This window comes from Bicyclus anynana, chromosome 8 (genome assembly GCF_947172395.1).
Source record: "Bicyclus anynana chromosome 8, ilBicAnyn1.1, whole genome shotgun sequence".
Classification (NCBI taxonomy): Eukaryota; Metazoa; Arthropoda; class Insecta; order Lepidoptera; family Nymphalidae; genus Bicyclus; species Bicyclus anynana.
Genome location: NC_069090.1, coordinates 10,690,968 through 10,712,539, shown reverse-complemented (window position 1 = coordinate 10,712,539; position 21,572 = coordinate 10,690,968). Strand labels below are relative to the sequence as shown.

General features: G+C 37.5%; 1 protein-coding gene across 1 annotated transcript in view; it reads left to right on the top strand.

Annotated features, from left to right (window-relative positions):
• Nucleotides 1-20,780, top strand: part of LOC112054696 (condensin complex subunit 3) — a 35,982-nt gene extending 15,202 nt beyond the window's left edge. The window contains exons 11-29 of the mRNA XM_052882969.1: nt 340-417; nt 1,056-1,184; nt 1,509-1,622; nt 2,381-2,546; nt 3,412-3,491; nt 4,415-4,532; nt 5,077-5,162; nt 6,000-6,119; nt 7,311-7,478; nt 8,114-8,204; nt 9,268-9,333; nt 12,167-12,274; nt 13,233-13,346; nt 14,529-14,672; nt 16,149-16,325; nt 17,367-17,525; nt 18,813-18,934; nt 19,955-20,049; nt 20,643-20,780. Of these exons, the coding sequence (XP_052738929.1) occupies nt 340-417; nt 1,056-1,184; nt 1,509-1,622; nt 2,381-2,546; nt 3,412-3,491; nt 4,415-4,532; nt 5,077-5,162; nt 6,000-6,119; nt 7,311-7,478; nt 8,114-8,204; nt 9,268-9,333; nt 12,167-12,274; nt 13,233-13,346; nt 14,529-14,672; nt 16,149-16,325; nt 17,367-17,525; nt 18,813-18,934; nt 19,955-20,049; nt 20,643-20,694 (2,187 nt within the window). The 3' untranslated portion in view covers nt 20,695-20,780. The remainder of the gene's footprint in view (nt 1-339; nt 418-1,055; nt 1,185-1,508; nt 1,623-2,380; nt 2,547-3,411; nt 3,492-4,414; nt 4,533-5,076; nt 5,163-5,999; nt 6,120-7,310; nt 7,479-8,113; nt 8,205-9,267; nt 9,334-12,166; nt 12,275-13,232; nt 13,347-14,528; nt 14,673-16,148; nt 16,326-17,366; nt 17,526-18,812; nt 18,935-19,954; nt 20,050-20,642) is intronic.
• The last annotated feature ends 792 nt before the right edge of the window (nt 20,781-21,572 follow it).

Sequence of the window (21,572 nt, the reverse complement as noted above, 5' to 3'; positions counted from 1 at the left end):
TGAATTTTAATATGTATAGGGTGGGGGTAGGGTAGGAGTATGGTAGGGGTAGGGCAGGGGTAGGGTAGGGGTAGGTGTAGGGTTAGTGTAGGGTAGGTAAGGGTATGGAAGAAGTGCACAAAAGTCAAAGCGAGGCTTGACCGGGTCAAGGGGTCAAATAAAGGGGTTTTTAGAATCAAGCGATGTCATAATCTAGGTACTTAAACTAAGCTCATGGTAGTCACAATGAATTTAGATTTTTCAATTTCTTGCAATAAGTAACAATAACCTTTTTGAGTTAAGCAACAACTAAATTATAGTGTGCTAAGTTGGTTTGTTTAATGTAGGATTTACTTTCAGGTAGCAGATATACAAAGAAGAATTGAAGAATTAAATGTTCAAATGCAACCGCCGCCGCACCAACCACGACCTTTGCCTGTAAGTATAGACTAAATTGTGTTTTCTATATAAATTTCTATAAGTTTAAGTAAACTCTGTAAGTTTGGATATACAGTAGTGCAAATAAAACCTCTGACTTATGCTGTTAGAAAGTTAATTATTGCTCGTAGGGTGACAGAATCATGACTTACTCACAAATAATGTAACTTTCTAGTGGTAAAAGAATGTCCCAAATCGATTTAGTAGATCCAGAGATTGCTCCTAACGACTCAATTTTAATATAAATAAAAGGTAAAGGTATAAATTCATCACGATATGTTAAAAACCGCTGACGTACTAAGTTGAAATTTGGCAGGGAGGTAGTTCATAAGTAGCAGACGTCCACTAAGCACGGGTTTTGCGAAATGGCCAAATTAAGGAGGTCTGAGCGCGGACGAAGTCGTGAGCGTCCGCTAGTATTATAATAATAATAAAATTGTCCTCTCTTCAGTTTGCCCTCGGGCATAGTTCTCTATCTCTTGCTTTCTTTCTCCATGTTTCTCCTGCTGTCTGTCTGTGGTCACCTCCCATCTTTGGCAGGGGCAACCTCTTTTCCTTATTCCTACCCTAGGATACCACTCTGTCACATCCCTCTTTTATCTCCCTCTAGTATAGATACATATATTGATATTTTTCAGACAATCCGAGAGAAACAGTGTGACGCAGATACTCTAAACAAATGTCTGACCATATTGAACTGCGCGTTGGACACTCCTCAACTGAAAACATCTACCCCACTGCTGGAGTTGACTTACAAAGAACTTGAGGTTTGTAATTTTGTATGGTACCAAAAATGTATAAATGTGTTGTGTTTTTACTGTAAACATGGATTAATACACAAACTTACATTCATGTATTTTTTTTTTAAATTTTCTTTCAATCTAGTAGTACGATAATGACCAATTTAACACCATTTAAAACAAAGTGTCAAATTTATTATTGAAAATGATATATGTAGTTCTGTATAAACATGGAAGTAAAATAATAAACTAAATTTTTAAATTTGAAATTAAAGTTATTAGATTTTTTATTTTGAACTCTGTTGAACAACTTTTTTGATATCCTAAATTATTGGCATCATTGTTTTATAGGTAGAAATATGGCAAAATCCAGATATCCTGGATAATGCGCTGGAAACGGTGGCCCTGTTTGGAATGCTTGACAAGGAGTTCGCAAGAGATAACAAGTCGTTCTTCTTTACTAATGTAAGTACCAACAACGTATCGAATGTCATTTAATTTATATTTAAATAATATAGAGCTTCAATAGCTCAACGGTAAGAGCGGTCAGACTCATCACCGAGGGGTGGTGGTTCGATCCCCGCCCCGTTGGTCTATTGTACCCACTCCTATATAAATAAATATTAATTCGATGGAGCCGGCTGCACAATCGAAAAAAGATGACGTCATGCGTCGTTCCCTCGCTTTAGGGTTGTCAACTTTTTTTACAAGAAATAAAGTATATTCTGGTCTATGAAGATTATTATTAAACAGTATTTTAAAAAACGAACTTTTTCTTGTGAAAAATGCAACCATTCCATCGGTATTTTCCTCAGACTAAATACATAAGGACTAGTATCGCACCCAAATTCACAAACAAAAATTTCTGCCATTTTCTAAGGAAAACGAGCTTAGATTTCATACATATCTTATACTAAACTGGCAGTTTTTGTTAGTTTTTTACACCATTTAACTAATTAGAAGGTATTTTTACGAAGGTTTTTAACTGACGGACACGATTGTAAACTATTAAACATCGATTCTATAGAGACAGTGTTTATAATCGTATAAGACCGTTGATCATATACTTTGACAGAAAAATAATGTCTTGCGAGGCAGGTCTTTATCTAATTAGTCTGAGGTATTTTCTTATGACGTTGTCACGTTCAACTATCGTCAGTAAACCGACTTTACAGACAGCCGATTTTTATATTTTAGGTACATTATAGTATTTTTTTTCTTAGTTGGTGGACCTCACCCTGGAGTCAACAGTCTGTACAGCACTCAAGTGTGTAGTTGATCTCTTCTGCGTGCACGGCGCAAGCGTCTTTGAGGAGAACACAGAATCCAGAGCTGATGCATCGAAGAAACGGAACACTAATCATTCTGTGGATACTTCTGAAGCTGATGGTAAATATCTATCATCATAATTAAATAGTTCCTTAATGATAAAGATGCTTGGAGGCCGTTGGATCAGCTTCCACCTTCACACAGAAAGTAAAACTATAAGAAATGTAAACAGTAATTGTTATCAATTGTAAATTATAATACTGTATGACTTTTTCAAAAGAGCAACTGTTGAGTTTCTTGCCGGTATCTTCTCAGCAGAACCTGCCTTCCGAACCGGTGGTAGAATCTTTACAAATAGTCAACTGACGTGTCAAAAGTGCTTGTAAACTGAGCCTACTTGAAATAAATGATTTTTGATTGATTGATTGATTGATAACCCATATACGGTTCACTGTTGAGCACTAGTCTCTTCTCAGAATGAGTGGGCTGAGGTTATTAGTCCACCACGCTGACCCAATGCGGATTGGCAGATTTCACACACATAAAGAATTAAGAAAATTGTCAGTGCTAGTTTCCTCACTGTTTTTCCTTCACCGTTTGAGACACGTGATATTGTATTTCTTAAAAACTGGAAAAGTTGGGAGGTACATGCCCCGGACCGAATTTAAACCACGCCCTCCGAATCGAAGGCGGAGGTCATATCTGTTATCACGGCTCAATATCTATGAAGACTCGTTATTAAACTCTTTTCTCTATATTTTTTTTAACTCTTTTCTCTGTATTTTTTAACTCTATTCTCTATATTTTTTAACTCTTTTCTCTATATTTTTTAATAATTTTTTCTATATTTTTTAACTCTTTCTCTATATTTTTTAACTTTTTTCTCTATATTTTTTAACTCTTTTCTCTATATTTTTTAACTCTTTTCTCTATATTTTTTTAATTCTTTTTTTATATTTTTGAATTCTTTTTTCTATATTTTTAGGTACTATGAGTGAGACTTTATCGACTCTGTCTACACACGGCGCAGTCATTGATTTACTGCTTGATATTTTGGATAAATCAGTAAGTTTAATATTTAAATAATTACAGTAAATTTTAATAATAATACAGTCCAATTCAAAGTGTATGACGTATCGGAAGTAAGCTGCGAGGTAATGGGCAAGCCACTTTTTTTTTCTTTTTTTTTATTCTTTACAAGTTAGCCCTTGACTACAATCTCACCTGATGGTAAGTGATGATGCAGTCTAAGATGGAAGCTGGCTAACTTGTTAGGAAGAGGATGAAAATCCACATCCATTTCGGTTTCTACACGGCATCATACCGGAACGCTAAATCGCTTGGCGGTACGTCTTTGCCGGTAGGGTGATAACTAGCCACGGCCGAAGCCTCCCACCAGCCAGACCTGGACCAATTAAGAAAATCTCAAACTGCCCAGCCGGGGATCGAACCCAGGACCTCCGTTTTGTAAATCCACCGCGCATACCACTGCGCCACGGAGGCCGTCAAAGTCGGGTGGTTAGTGGCTATGGATCGACGATTTTTTTTTTGTCATTTAAACTGCGATCTCTGTTGATCAAGTTGCCGATGTATTTACAGAAGACCTACTACGCTTCATGTTGATTGGATACACGGCAACACCTTGTTCTTATGAAGTGTTGCTTTGTTATAGTGATGATTTACCCGATATTTGCGAAAAAGTGATGGTTATGGTGGTATGAATATTTGTTACTCTTTCACGTCGCAATTACTGAACCGAATTAGCTAAAATTAAGAACGGAGATAGATTTTAACATAACACATGGGCTACTTTTAGTCCCGGAAAAATTAAATTACGTGTGGGTACATAATTGTTTTTTGCGGGTAACACCGTGGGGTGCAACTAGTTACTATATAAAATCTAATGATGGTGAATCTTTAATTTAATAATTGGATTTTTCTATAAGCTTGCATTTCACAAGCTAAACGTTACACAAATTAATTTCCAGTGCCCGTCGCATAGACTCATCATAGTGGAAGGTCTGTGTCGGTTCATATACCTCGGCCACTTGGTGTCGCCGGCTATCATCAGCAGGCTATTGCTGCTCTGGTTCAACCCTACTACAGGTAAATATCTATATCTACTAGCATATCATAAAACTTAGACGGCCTCCGTGGCGCAGTGGTATGCGGAGTGGATTTACAAGACGAAGGTCCTGGGTTCATCTCCGGCTGGGTCGATTGAGGTTATCTATATATATCATAAAGACCGTTTAAGACCAGACTCATATCTGAGAGTCAAAGTGCAGTGATTTTCTTGATTACTTTAGTACAGGCCTAATATAAGCATTTGCACTTTCTGATAGTGTTATGGATGCAGCCTGTATCTGACTTTGTCGATGTCGACGAGATAGTTGCAACTGGCACTCCATACTTCAATAATTAGCTACTTTGTGATATTTATCAATGTATAAGTTTCGCTGCGTCATTATTATAAGGATACGTATAAGGGACACATTTTAAGATCTATTTACAAAAGAAATATTATTTAATCTGAAAATATTCATTTTAGAACACATGATTTTCCCCGATTTCTCCCGAGCACCCTGCATATATATAGATTTGTTATCTTTCTTTTCGCTTTTGTATTTACATTTTGCCTTCCTTGCAGTGGACGAAGATTCTCTGCGACAGACTATAGGCATATTCTTCCAAACGTTTCCAACTAGCGTGGATGGGGCTCAAGAACAAATACAGGTGAGTGCAATTCTAATTTCGCTATATAAGTACTATTTATATTTTATTACTATTTATTATAAATAGTCCTGATATGTGTATGTACTCGTATGTAACTAAAACGTTAGACAAATAATAGAGAAGAGCCGAGAGTTCAATGTTCCCGTTATCATGTGCTTTATTGATTACTCAAAGGCATTCGACTGTGTGAGATGGGATTGCCTGTGGAATATACTACACGAAATGGGCGTTCCTCAACACCTCATAAAGATAATCGGGAACCTATACTGCGAAGGCCAATCCATGGTGCGAATCAATGATAAAGTCCCTGGGCCTTTTAAGCCGCGAAAAGGCGTAAGACAAGGATGTATTCTTTCTCCCATTCTATTTAATATCTATGGGGAATACATCATGAGAAATACCCTGGAAGCATGGGAGGTATTTCCATTAGGGCTGTTAAGCTTAGCAACCCACGGTACGCCGATGACATCACGCTTTTTGCGGCATCCGAACAGGAACTTGCTCAACTGTTCTGCAAACTAGAGGCAGAGGTCTTAGCATTAATAAGTCAAAGCCAAAAGTTATGCTACTCGATCGAACGGGGTAACTAGCGAGAACCGGAGAGCTCTCAGATCTTGAGAGCTCTCAGATCTTGAGTTTTGGAGTTAGTGAATTTGTCTACCTTGAGTATGTATGTATGTAATGCCGATAACCGTACCCCACAACGATAAAAAATTCATCCTCACTTGGCATGTAGGGAAGGAACATGGGCTGGGGTCGCCATTTCACCACCTTGGGACCCCAACGTCCATCGGCTCGAACTAAACTGTCAATTTAAAGTGCTATTGTTACCAACAGAAAGCAACTTTACCGACCCTAAGAGCTCTTGCCAACGCGCCGTCCAACTCTGCGATAGCTGCGATAGACCAAGAGGCGATGGTAAAATTTATCGTGTCGCTCACGAGAGTCAATCATGAGGTAAGTTAGGACTTTTCTTCTATACTAATATTATAAAAAGGAAAGATTTGTTAAAAATATATTGCGAGTATTTTGCTATGAACTTTTCTGGCCAAACTATCATTAATGATAGTTATTAATGGTTAATAATTGTTTGGCCAGGAACGTTTTTCGCAACCTACTCGCAGTATATTTTTTAACGTACTAAATTTGAAGAGTCGTGATATACCCAGTAGATATGACCGCTGCCTCCGATTTCGGAGGGTGTGGGTTCGAATCCGGTCCAGGGCGTGCACCTTTCAGTTGTGTACATTTTAAGAAATTAAATATCACGTGTTTCAAATGGTGAAGGTAAAATATCATGAGGAAACCTGCATACCAGAGAATTTTCTTAATTATATGCGTGTGTGAAGTCTGCCAATGTGCATTGGGCCAGCGTGGTGGACTATTGGTCTAACCCCTCTCATTCTGAGAGCAGACTCCAGCTCAGTAGTGAGTCGAATATGGGTTGATAATGATGAATAAATTTAATATAAAACGCTTTTCATCCAATAAACAGATGGGTGAAGGTCGTTACTATAGTCTGTTCGTTGATAACACTCCCATGATATGCGGGCGACGGGCAGAAAGACTGCGCGGGAGTGCACCTGCGTGCGGGGAAGTGACGTGCGTCAGTCGTGGGTTTTTCATTCATTGCTACACGCCCCCCGCACCGCGCGCAACATCGGAAGTGTTACGAACGAAGTTCCCAAGCTATAATACGGATCTTGTACTATTGGATAATATAATAATAATAAGTTTCTTTATTTATAGCTACAAAGGCCCATTGGTTAGGTTACATTCTTAAAAATTGTGTTGGTAGGTCCACATTTACATTTAAGATAATAAAATAAATAATAAACTATAAACTAAACAGAAATAAATTTCTGCAGGATCGGCGAGTCAGTCTTGCTTGCTAACATGTTCAAGATCCTATTGGAGCTCGCCCGCAGTCTTGCTAGGAGGGATGACTTTCGTTTACTAATTATTGCATAAAAATCGTCTGTCCGCTCCTGCGCAAACATACCTGACGCTGAGCAAAACCGCGGCAAGGCCAACAGCATCCTGAACCCATTGTTATATTGCACCCTTAGGGTGTAGTTAACCCACAGGCTCGCGGTGTAGAAGGTTTGGCAATATGATAGGATAAGTCCTAAATGGAGTTGCTTTCAGCTCATAGACAGCCAAGGCGCGATGGCTGTAGTGCTGTGCGGGCACTTGGCGCGCCGGCCCGCGTGCTCCGAGGCGGCGCTGCTGTGCCGCATGCTGGCGCTGCTGTCGCCGCCGCGGGACGCGCTCACCGCCTCCGACCTCGCCGTCACGCTGCGCGACTTGTGCCTGGTTAGTACTCAGACTAATTACTTTAGGGACCTGCCTCGACGTTACTTTTACTTTTAAAGTATATGATCAACGATCTAATGCAATTGTAAAAACTGTCTATTGAATCTATTGAAATGTTTTATAGTTGTAATCGTGTTCATCGGTTAAAGAGCTCCGTATAAATACCTTTTTGTGTAGTTATGTGGTGTAAAAAACGGTCAACAACTTCTAATCTAAACATATAAAACTCAAAGGTGACTGACTGACATAGTGATCTATCAACGCACAGCTCAAACCACTGGACGGATCGGGCTGAAATTTGGCATACAGGTATGACGTAGGCATCCGCAAAGAAAGGATTTTGATCAATTCTACCCTGAAGGGGATAAAATACGGAATGAAAGTTTGTATGAAACTTTGTCAATTTTGCGGCGATTTGGCTGAAATTTGGAAAGAAAGAAGTCGCGGTCGCCCGCTAGTTTAGTAGTTTAGATTAGGTACATATATTAGTTTTATATATGTACCTGATCTAAGCTCGTTTTCCTCAAATAGTGACTGACAATTTTGTTCTTGAATTTGGGTGTGATACTAGTCCTTATGTAATTAGTCTGAGAGTTATACAGCGATAGGACATAAATAATTTTCCTTGGTTTCAGAAACTACCCGATAAGCAGTCCTGTCGAAACCTGACTCGCTATCTAGGGGCCTTGGAAGAACGCGCCAGCCTTAGTAAAGCTTCTAATATTGGTACGAGACTATCCTAAATATTCTTCTTCATACTTTTTCAATCTTAGATGATAAATACTATTTTAGTTTTGCACAATCTCTTGTATTAAAACAACATATATATAACCGAATATAGAATCCTCCTTTTTGCCCGACTACGGCGAAGCCAAAAGGAAGGGTAATGATTTTGGCAAAATGCATGTATGTATTTTGAAGTCTGTTATTAAAACTGAATTGTACCAGAAGATTACGAGAACTAAAGAACATTTTGACGCAAGTAATTGTTTTTTTTTTTTCATTTTGCGGAGGTTAGTAGGGATAAATATGGAATAGGTACCCAAAAAAGCAGTCCAAAAATCAAAACATTTTAGGTTAGGTATGGGAACGTTCCTTTCATTTTGATGATATGAAATTCGGTAGGACAACTAATTAATATTGAACAAAAGTTGTTTTTTATGAGTGTTCTCATCATCATCATCATCACCATTCATTCATCCATTATTATTATCATCATCATCATCATCATCATCACCATTCATTCATCCATTATTATTATCATCATCATCATCATCATCATCATCATCATCATCATCATCATCATCATCATCATCATCCATCATCATCATCATCCATCATCATCATCATCGTCATCGTCATCGTCATCGTCATCGTCATCGTCATCGTCATCGTCATCGTCATCATCATCATCATCATCATCATCATCATCATCATCCATCATCATCATCATCATCCATCATCATCATCATCATCATCGTCATCGTCATCGTCATCGTCATCGTCATCGTCATCGTCATCGTCATCGTCATCGTCATCGTCATCGTCATCGTCATCATCATCATCATCATTAACAGCCGATGGACGTCTGCTGGACATGGCCTCTTGCATAGACTTACAAACACCACGGTCTCGAGCCGCCACCACCGCCCTGCAACCAGCTTGATGTCCTCGGTTCACCTAGTGGAGGGTCGACCAACACTGCGCTTTCCAGTGCGGGGTCGCCATGTCGGCACCTTCGGACCCCAACGTCCAATAATAAAATAAAATACATTTTGTTATTTTCCAGGTGTAGAAAGCACTATTCAAGCAGAAGACACAATAGACACTGTTGGCCGAAACACTTTATCCTTACGTAAGTATAAGTAATAAAGTTATTAAACTTTCCCCTTTTTTGGAACGAAGTTCTTTTATGTTGCTTCCAGTTGAGTAACATGGCAAAATTCATCACAATATAACGGAACAACCTTAACGGTTATATGTTTGTTTGACGTTTAATTTTGCGTTTAACATGTAAATGTTAACAAAAATATATTATGGGATTTTTTTATTTATCTATACTAATAGTATAAAGAGGAAATAATGTAAACTATCGTGAGTGTTATTCATATTAATTGATTATGAAACACGGCTTAAACTCACGTGATATTAAGCCCCGTATGGGTTCGAAACTAGTCGGGCATACTCCGACCTAATATCACGTGAGTTTTAGCCGTGTTTCATAATCAATTAATAAAGAGGAAAGATTTCATTGTTTGTTTGTTTGCACCGAATAGGCCCTAAAACTACAGAATCGATTTAAAAAAACTTTCAAATTTAGAATCCTACATTATCCCTAATAAACATAGGCTATATTTTATACTCATATTCCCATGGGAACGGGTACCACGCGGGTGAAACCTCGTACCGTTTGCTATAGTCTGGCAAGTTCGTCGATGATATGCGGGCGACGGGGAGAAAAATGCGCGGGTGTGCAATCGTGCGTGCGGGGAAGTGAGGTGCATCAGTCGTGGGTTTTTAATTCATCGCTACACGCCCAACGGCCCGCGCGGACCATCGGGAGTGTTACGAACGAAGTTTCCAAGCTATAGTAACTTATTTTTCGCTATTAATTATTTAATTTTTAATAAGAACTACTTTCAGGGCTCCCCCGCATATTCTTTATTTTTTAAATTCTCTAGCTAATACTGATAATTTTGATAATAACATCTGTAAGGTTGGCCGTCCACTTCTCTGAATCCGTCCACGAGAACGCACGTCTTCAAAAAGTTGTGTCTGTGTATGTTATTGCAGCAATAATTTAAAAAAATACCCATTAGTGTATAGACGGGCCAGTAGGTCTAACATGCAACCAATACTTCGAGAAGAGAAATAGACAAATGTCAACCAATATCGGCGCAAACGGAAATGGCATAACTCCGCTGCTATTGGTTGACATTCGTCTATTTTTCTTCACGAGAAATATCGTTGGTCGCATGCTAGGCCTACTGTAGGCTTAAGATGCGCGCCACGAGACATTTTATGAAGAAAAAATTATGTATGTTTACAATAGCGGCACATCGAAAATATCGCTCACTTTCGGAGCATCCACCACGAACCATGTGGCGTGTCAAAAGCGGTGGCGAAATCACATCAGTAAGAGCGGGGGTACACGATACATTGCGGCGCCGCATCGCAAAGATTTCACCGTATCAGCGGGCACACGAGCGGTGCGGCGCCGCAACGTTGATAAGGCAGCGGCGCCGTAACTGCGTTGGACAGTTTGTCAATAAAGTAATGTGGTAACGCATAAACAACTGCCGCTCCGATGCCGCAACACATTCACCCCTCCCCGCCTCGTCTCGGTGGTTGCAAGTCCGGTGCGGCGCCAGAGCGCATCGTGTGACATGCTTCATATATTTCTATGTAAGACGACGCAGCGACGCCGGCTGCAACGCATCGTATGCCCCCGTACTTATACATTTTCAATATCTGCTAGATATATTATTGTACGCAAAGCATTTCTGCCATAACGTATAAATTACTTATGAATTATATAACATTTTTATTTGACACACCCTGCATGCCTAGCATGCGTTAACGACATATCTCATGGCGAAAGAGAGAAACATATTTTCTCTATTGCGGTGGAATCGAAACTATCGTTTTTTATTAACTGACTTCAAAAAAAATGAGGAGGTTCTCAATTCTGATTAAATCATAAAGGTTTAGGATTTATAGACAGTTATTTCCCGTGGTTCTTTCAGAAACGGCTCTAATTAATACGTCACCGGCGTGGCACCGCCTTCAAATCAGATCAGAAGGTAGCACATACGATATTATTTTTCTTCAAAAGATTTTATAGCGATATGAACGAGTAAGACTAACGTAGACTACTCGTGGCGTGCATCCTAGGCGTAGGTACATTTGGCATATTTAGTATTTTTTTCTTTACTAACAACTTATTAACATAACATCAAATCAATTGAGAAATGTTATCTATACTGGTGGAATACTTTATGATATCCACCAGTAGGCGCCGGATGACATTTGTTACATAGAATCTCAATTTCGTATATGTCAACTAGCATACATCTACGATTTATGCAGGTGGCATGTTGTCAGTGTATTTCAATATTTTATTTGTATAGTAGACATAGAGTAGTTGACTCATATCAAATTTAATATAAACAATATTAATTTGGTATGATACTTAGATTAAAGATCCCAAATATACCAATTTGAAATTTGCGAGTGTTCAAGTCTCAAAAAATACAATATATTTTTTAGGATGTAATAAAACAACAATGAAGAAATTAAGATCTTTTTAAAAAAAAAGTGTCAACTAGCCTATTTTAGATTTGTAAATAAACATCATTTACTGTAACCGTATAATTATGTATATTTTTATAATAGTGTGTAAACTAATAATAAATAATTAGTGGTATGATACCAAATTTTGTTATAAAAAATTTAGAAATATTGACAACATTTAGAAAGTCATTCATGTTTGCAATTTTCTAATAAATCAAGATCCCCGATAATGTCAACATACCTTTTGATAATTAATTTGAATTGAAAATGGGTTGATAATGATGATATCAAAGATATTTCAAAAATTTCATCATATTACGATGTTCAATGTTTGTACTCGTAGGTTGATAGAAGTTGATCTATATGTAATTTAATAACACGGTTTATACTTTTAGCCCAACCGCTCGCACGAAGCACTCACGTGGTTATCAACGAGACTGTTCAAGAGGAACCAGAGATAGATGAAACCTCCCCCTCCGAGATTGTAGCCACAGATCCTGAAGGTTTGTTATTGGGCCATTCCATTGTCGCGGGTGCAACATTTAGACGCATATAAAGCTTTATAAATAATCAAATGAAAACATTTTTAACGAAATTAATGTTTGATGGCCTACATTTTAAGGTTTTTTTTTTATTCTTTACAAGTTAGCCTTTGACTGCAATCTCATTTGATGGTAGGGGATGATGCAATCTAAGATGGAACCGGGCTAACTTGTTAGGAGTAGGATGAAAATCCGCACCCCTTTTAGTTTCTACACGACATCGTACCAGAACGCTCAATCGCTTGGCGGTACATCTTTGTCGGTAGGGTGGTAACTAGCCACGGTCGAAGCCTCCCACCAGCCAAATTTAATTTTAACTAAATAGTTAAATTTACATTTTCTTAAAATATTGATTATAATGTTTGGATAGCCTAGAGGAAGGTTCAAAGTGCTATCGCGGGTGCAATCGTATTGGCGCACACTTTCCAAATCACATGACAAGGTCATATTTTAAAAATACATTGCTAATATTTTTTTTAACTTTCAGCTAGTACTAAGTAATTACTACTACTATACTACAGCCTTACTTGATGAGTACTGTTTACCAACAAACAAATTAAAAATAAGGGTATACATCACTAGTAATTTTACACCTAATAATAATTATAATTAACTTGGTCCTTAATTAATGTAAAAAATTTAATTAATAAGCTTAGAACAATTAGATATGGTTAGTATATTTTATATAACATTTTGTAAACAAACCATACATAATGTTAAATAAATAAGTTATGAAATGGCATGTTTTTTTTACCTTCATTTCTAATTTCTTTGTTGGTAAACAGTATTCATCAAGACAGACTGTAGTATAGTACTAGCTGAAAGTGAAAAAACAACCATGTCAATAGATCCCATATTTTGAACCGACTTCAAAAAGGAGGAGGTTCTCAAGTTGATCGGAATGATTTATTTTATGCAGAAGCTAGTTCATCAGACATAAGGAGAGAAGTATCGGAGGTGGCTGCAGATAAAGATGGTTCATCCTCCGATGGCAGCGGAGTATCCCCAGTGAAGAAAGCCAAAATAGTTAAGGGTAAGTAAAAACATAATATAAATAAGAAGTATGAGGGGTCATACCGAGAAAGATTGCCTCGGAAGTACTCCGACGTGATTTGATTGCTGCCAACTCTTTATAAACTAAATCACAGGATTTAGTTTAAAAAGTGTAGATGCAAATATTTGACATACGAACTTTCTTAAAACATATTGTTACAAGTGCCTCGATTGCGGGTAGTATTAACATTAATTACTTATGTTTTTGTAAAGGGAAGCTATCAGTATTGGTACGAGTTAAAATAAGAGGGTATTTGGTGACTTGAGCTCAGTTGTTTGTTTGACAGCGTGGACACCGTCACGCTGCCAGTCGCGTTAGTGATGATTCTGTGCAATAATGTTTTGTGTTGTAATTATTGATCATAAATTGTTTAGTGTGGGAATGGAAAACATGTCGGGCAGGGAAAGTGAGTTATGATGCATTCTAAAGGGATCCCATAAGCCTACTCCGAAGGTCACAAGTCCTGGCACCTGTGCTCGAGGTGTTTCCTCTACCATAAAATGATGGTACATTCACTGTTGCTGCCCCCCGTCACGTCACAATATGCCAGAAGACGAAAATATTGTAGCACTAGCGGACGCCTGCGACTTCGTCCGCGTGGAATTTAGTTTTTCACAAATCCCTCGGGAACCATGGATTTTTCCGGGATAAAAAGCAGCCTATGTATTAATTCAGGCTATAAAATATCTTAATACCTAATTTCAGCTAATTCGGTTAAGGAATCGAGGCGTGAAAGAGTAACAAACATTCATATCATCAAAATCATCAGTTTTCGCAAATCTCGGGAAACCATGGATTTTTTCGGGATAAAAAGCAGCATATGTGTCAATCCAGAGTAAAATCTATTTCCATTCTAAATTTCAGCCAAATCGCTTCAGTAGTAGCGGAGTTATATAGTAACAAACATCCAATCATCATACAAACTTTCGCGTTTATAATATTAGTAGGATAGTAGGATGTTTGGGTTTTTGTTTAAAACCCCAATGTCTGGATGTCGCCATACTTCGAAAATATAATAGTTTGTAAAATCTGGAAAAATTGAAATTGTGTTTTTATTATATATATATATATATATACATATTATTTAGTTCAATTTATTCCTTTACATAGTATGTATAGTGCTTTCTGTATATTAAAATGATGGTGGTTTTCCTGCTATAGGCAAGAAAAAGAAGCTACCTGTCACAAAAGATGATGATGACTTTAAAGATAAAGGCAAACCGACAAAAGCAGCAAAACAGAAGCAAACATCAAAGGGAATCAAACGAAGTCGCTCGCAGCGTTCGCAAGAGAATGTTGAAAGAGGTAAAATTATATTTATAATATAACTAGCGGACACCCGCGATTTCGTCCGCGTGAAAATCAATCTAAACTTTCAACCCCTATTTCACCACTTTAGGGGTTGAATTCTAAAAATTCTTGATTTACATTATATTTCATATTTTTTATGATTTATGAACAAATTTTTAAAACTGACTATAAATTAAGGACTTTCCATAAAAACTTTCAACCCCTATTTCACCCCCTTTTATTTTTATTTTAGGGTCAAAAGTACTCTATGTCTTGAGATATTTGTTAATGTTATAAAAAATATTGTGATAACGCAAGTCGAAAACTAAAAATCAAAGTTACTAGGGTTTCGAATGCACCTTGATCTGAGAATCAAGTAAAGTAGTAGTAGTCAAAGTATTTTTTTTGTTATCACCATTTTAGAATATTGTCTTCTTGGACTCATCACATATAGAGATTTTCTTAATTTGTCCAGGTCCACCCTACCGGCAAAGACGTACCGCCAAGCGATTTAGCGTTCCGGTACGATGCCGGTGTAGAAACCGAAAGGGGTGTGGATTTTCATCCTCCTCCTAACAAGTTAGCCCGCTTCCATCTTAGACTGCATCATCACTTACCATCAGGTGAGATTGTAGTCAAGGGCTAACTTGTAAAGAATAAAAAAAAAAAAAAAAATATATATATAAACTTCGTTTTTTTAGAATTGCAAAATTTTGTAAACAAATATGGTCGTATTCATCACTGACATTAGTTGTGACGTCATCCTAGGGATGGGCCGTTGATGAACTATATCGAGAATTAACTACTACTAATCGAATTTTATATCAATTGTAAAAAAATCACTTTACTTAAAAACTCACTTCTAAGTTGGCAACACTAATCACACAGTCAAAATACGCGCGATATTAACTATCTACCTCTTTCTGTTGCATATTAATTAATACCTATCAAATAACATTTTTTTCACTTGTATCTGTTTGTTATAAATTAAAAGAGTACTAAAAATTTAGGCAGTACTTGTTAACGCATTATCTTTTTTTAACATATAAGTACGTAACTAACTAAACAGCGCTATGACAAAATTACTTTATTCAAATTACTCAATTACGATATCGATACTGAACGGAATACATTCGATATTTACAATCGGTAAATCGTTCATTTTTAATCTGTGGTGACAATTTTACTTGGCACAACCTTAGAGAGACGAAACGTCAAATTAACATTTAAATGTAATCTGTGTGCATAATTTCGTGTTTAATTTCGTTTATTTCTAAAAATTTTGATTAAACCCTGTGTAAATTAAAAAAATGTTACGTTTGTATGATTCTCCATAGGTGGATTGTAAAGAACAAAGCGTTTGTACGTGTTTTAATAGTTTGATGGTTCTAAAAACTGTTATGAAAGTTTGGCATCGACAAAAGGGTTTGTTTATTTACCAAATAGCGCAATTCAATCTGGACATGGTATATATATATATATATCTTTCAGCTAAACCGAATAGCAAATCTAAAAAGAACCAGGTGGCATCAAGAGAAGCAGTGCAACGGTCCCCCTCACCAGATCGTCACAGCGTCACTGTCAGGAGATCGTCTCGCGGAGAGCCATCCAGCCCCAGCACAGACTCCAGTAGCTCCAGTAGAAGCAACAATAAAAATGGAAGAAAAGGTATGCTATAGTCTGGCAAGTTGATGACACTCCCATGATATGCGGGCGACGGCGGGGAATGACTGCGCGGGTGTGAATTTGTGCGTGGGTTTTCATTCATCGCTACCCGCCCCCCGGCCCGCGCGTATCATCGAATGTTACGAACGAAGTTGCCAAGCTATAACTAATGTATTATAAAACACTGCTAAAACTCACGTGATACAACGTCGCAGTATGCCTGGCTGACGGTTCGAAACTGAACCCATAGGCGGCCCTTAGCCATGAGCTGATTCTTGCAACGCCGCACGATCCAAACAAATGCCGCGTTGCAAGAACCAGCTCATGACTAAGTGCCCCCTTTGAATTCAAAACACACATCCAATGAACAGATGGGTGAAGGTTGTTTTAAATACGGATCTTCTGTCATTAGCCTTCATTCGCACGTGAGATTTTTCCACGGACGTTAAAAAAACGGTCAAATACAACAAATGCATTCCCAAGTAGGTTTATGTTTGCACGACAGCGTTTTTAAAACACGACGCTTTTTTTCGAGCAGTGTTGCATTTTCAATTTTTGGCGTTGGAAATAGATCCGTTAAAAAAAACTCTTGTGCGAATGAGGGCTTAGAGTTGATGAAACCCTAAATCATTAACGGCGCTTCCAACTATTGTTAAGTAACAAACAGAGCTTGTTAAAATTGACTCTTATTTAGGTTAAACATTGAGCTTCAATAGCAAGATAATGTCATTGATCTCTTATTAAAAATTGGATGCACAATCAGCGACCAAAAAACGTCCCCACTCAATGAGTGCCAAACATAACTTCTTGGCACTCAATTCAAGTAGCATTTGAAAATTCAACCTCAAACTTACTACTTAAGGTTTAATTTGCTCTGAATTTGGGGTTTTATTGAATATTGGACTTAAAGACTTTAGGTATAATTTTCTTTACCAATAATTCTAAAATTGTCAAAGCACAATTGGCCAGTTTTTAAGTGAAAATTTCTACATGATTGTGGGTCCTTTTATTATAAGAGGTCAATGGATAATGTATTATTTGTAGGTAACAAAGGTACGCAAGAGTCCCCGCCAATGAACGATCTGGACGTCTCCAACGTCACAATCCGGCGGTCGACTCGCGGCGCGGTGTCTCCCGACACTCCTGACAGTGATTCAAATGGTTCCAAACAGGGCAAGAAGAACAAAAAAGGAATTAATAAAGGTAATACTCAATAAGCAGTTCAATTGTATATTTTCAAAAATCTCTTTACGAGTATAAAATTACAAAAACAATGTACCTACAGCATTGTACAATCCAAGTAATATTATAAACGGGATAGTTTGTATGGATGTTTGTTACTCTTTAACGCCGCTACTACTGAACTGATTTAGCTGAAATTTAAAACGAAGATAAATAATACCCTGGATTAACACATAGGCTACTTTTTATCTTGAAAAAATCCATGTATTTTCCGAAAAACTGAATTGCATGCGGACGAAGTCGCGGGCGTCCGCTGGTAAAGTATATTTTATTCATTAATTAATGCAGATCTCACCCGCGTAGTTCCCGTTTCCGTGAGAATACAGGGATAAAATATAGCCTATGACAATCACAAATAATGAGGCTGTTTAGTAGTAAAATAATTTTTAAGGTCGGTTATAGTGGATTCGGAAATTACCCCCATAGAATGTCATTAACCTTACCCCTGTATAATATTGGTACTTATTGATAATTATTTCGAGTTTCAACACTAATAAAGAGGAAAGATTTGATTTTTGTGTGTTATGAATTAAACTCAAAAACTACTGGAGCGATTTGAAAAATTCTTTCGCTAATGGAAAGCTACATTATCAGGGAACAATGTACATTTTAGTTTATCCCGGTATTATAAACAGAAATACGAACTACGCGTTAAACCAAGGTAATCTATATAAATAAAAATGGATCTTCGAAATGTATGTGCGCCCATAACTTTTGAACGACTGTACCAAATTTAATGATTCTTGGTTTTATGTGTTGTTTAAGGTTAGGAAATTACAAAAGTGTTTCATATTTATTAAAAAAAAAATTCTAAAGCAACACTTTTCTATACTCCCATACAAACGATTCATAATAAAATTATAGAGTTAGAGTAGGGGTTTTTTTAGGGTAGCGGTAGGGAACAGGTACGGTAGGTGTAGGGTAGAGGTAGGGCAGGAGTAGGGTTGGGTATGGTAGGGTAAGAGTAGGGTAGGGGTAGAGAAGAAGTGCACCATTTGCATTAGGCAAAGCGAAGCTTAACCGGGTACGACAGTAAATAATATCTATACTAATATTATAAAACTGAAGAGTTTTTTTTTGTTTGGTTCTTCCGATTTGAAAAATTCTTTCAGTGTTAGATAGCCCACTTATCGAGGAAGGTTTTGCCTATAAATTATCCCCGTATTCCTACGGGAACGGGAACTACGCGGGGGAAACCACGCGGCGTCAGCTAGTATTCGATATTTAAAGTGATTTCATTTAAATTAGCGAATGAAGAACGTCGCACGACGCGCTCGTCGGCCGGATCGAGAAGCAGCGGTGCTAGTTTCATGCAAAACAACTCGGCTGATGAAACGGAACTGCACACCATTGTTTACGATAATGATATTGTAAGTATAATTACTTCATCATCATCATTGACAAGCCATATTCGGCTCATTGTTGAACACGAGTCTCCTCTCAGAATAAGGGGTTAGGCTATAGTCCACCACGCTGACCCAATGCGGGTTGGCAGACTTCACACACGAAGAAAAAAATCTCAGGTTTTTAGGATTCCTCTCGATGTTTTTCTTTCAGGCACGTGATATTTAATTTCTTAAAATGCACGTAACTCTAAAGTTGGAGATGCATGCCACGGCTCATATTATTAACTTCCTTTAGTAAAATGTTTTTTTTTTTATCTACACTAATATAAAGAAGAAACATGTTAGATTGTTTGTAGCAAATAGGCTCTGAAATTACTGGACCGTTTTTAACTATTTTGTCTGCATTTTGTTGCCGGGGTCGCCGTACCAATGATCATCGGCTCTTCGAACTATGTGCCTCGCCCATTTGTCACTTCATCTTCGCGATTTATTGTACTATGTTGGTCACTTTAATTCTTCTGCAGATCTCTTTATTTCTGATTTGATCACTCAGAGATATAGCATAGCTCGCTCCATGGTGCGCTGAGTGACTCTTGAACCATTGATTATCAAAATCGAAAATCACTGAGCGTAAGTGGCAATGGATGGCACATAGTTCAAAGAGCCGATGGTCGTTGGGTTCCCAGGGGCTGGATTGCGACCCCGCACTAGAAAGCGCAGTGATGGTCGACCCTAAGGTGGACTGACGACATCAAGCGAGATTCGCTGGATGCAGGCGGCTCAGAATCGTGATCTTTCTACAAAAAGGCATGTCTGCAGTGGACGTCCATCGGCTGATATGACGATGATGATGATGACATTATTCCATCCATCTCTTCTGTTTCTGCCTTCGGTCCCCATCAGAGGACGCTTCTGCGCTTGTTTAAACCCCCCTGTGACGTCGTTGAGGTCCCATTATGAAACTTACGGTACTTACACAATCAGGACAGAAATACATTGTATAGTAAAAACTATGCATGTATCATAGTTTATACAATTTTACAGGAACAAGAGTTGTTTAACGACTCAGATGAGATGCTGCAGAACAAATCTCACAAACCAAACGTGACCATAGAAGAGACACCAGACGCGAGCGAAGAGTAAGTACTGCATGAGATTTTTATATTAAATTCTCGTTATTGCAACACTTTGGAGGGGTAGCCGGTAAGGGCAACACTGCTGACCAATGGAATGTAACAGAAGCGTTAACTTTGCCTCTTTGCCTGTAAAATCTCGGGAATTCTCGAGGATTTTGTAAACGCTTGACACCGTAACACCTACCAGTTGCGAAGAATGGAATTTAGATGAAGGTAAGCCGTCCCAAAGAAAAGGAAATTCATATATCGTGATAAAATGTCCGGTTTCTCGTATATCTAGATACAGTACAACAACGAATATGCAGGGATTTTAAAGGTAACCCAGCGGGAATAGGCTTCCATTAACTCTTCGCCACTGATACCTACTGACTGATCGGAACCTTTCCCACGGATTCCACTAACAGAACTGGTTTTCAAAAATGCTGGTTTATTTCACGGGAAGAATTCTGAATGATGAATATAATATGGGTGTTGAATTTAGGCCAAAAAGTTGATGTTTTGGGAATACTTACGCTGGTTGATTGACAACGGTGATATGCAAAGTTAAACGTTTTTCCATTCATAGATATTATCAACAAGTATTTGTATTGTTCTAGGTCTGAAGTAGAGGAGGAAATTCTACCGAAAGGAAAAGGGAAACGAACATAATGAAATGTAGTGAAACTGATTTACTTATATTATTATACTTATATAGTCAAATAAATTTACCACCAGGGCCTTTCTAGTAATAAGAGTATTTTTATTTCTACAGTATAAACACTAAATAAAGTAATGAATAATTTGTACATAATATTACTTATATTTGTAATTATATAGTTTTTTTAGTTTTGAAAGTCTGTTTGGCTTTGGATGTAGTAGTCCATCTACTATCATGAATAGTTAACAACTAAGGATTTGCGATCGCAGAAAGAGATTCGACGTGACACGTGGCTACAGAGCCTATTTATATGTATACTTCACTTCACTTCATTTTAACATTACATTATATAATACAAAGACTTCCCGGAATATGTTGACTATAAACTAAACGTAATAAGACTGTTTCATCTTCATCCTGATTCTTCGTAATCTAACTAACAGTTAAAAGCTAATATTACACGATTCAATTTCGGTTCAATATTGCTTTCAAGGGCATTAAAAAATTTAACATATCTTAATTCGATTGAGCAATCTCATTAAAAGCTTCGATTGGCCAAACCTTTTTGAAAAATTGGTATTGCTTCAATTTTATTAAACCATGTAATATCGCCTTTACGTCATTCAATAATAACTATACCTATAACCAATAATGATTTTATACAATAGATCGGTTACGTCCCTACAAAATCACCGTAAATAGTGATCCGAATAATAGGTTATAACACTGAGCGCACGCATACACAATTTTGTCTTTAATTCCATTATATGTTTATGTATATATTATATAGTTTCTGAATACACAACTCGACATTGTAGACGATATTTAAGTATTATTTGTGTAAATAACGTTCGTTGTTGACCAAAACTAACATTGAATTGTGTATAAA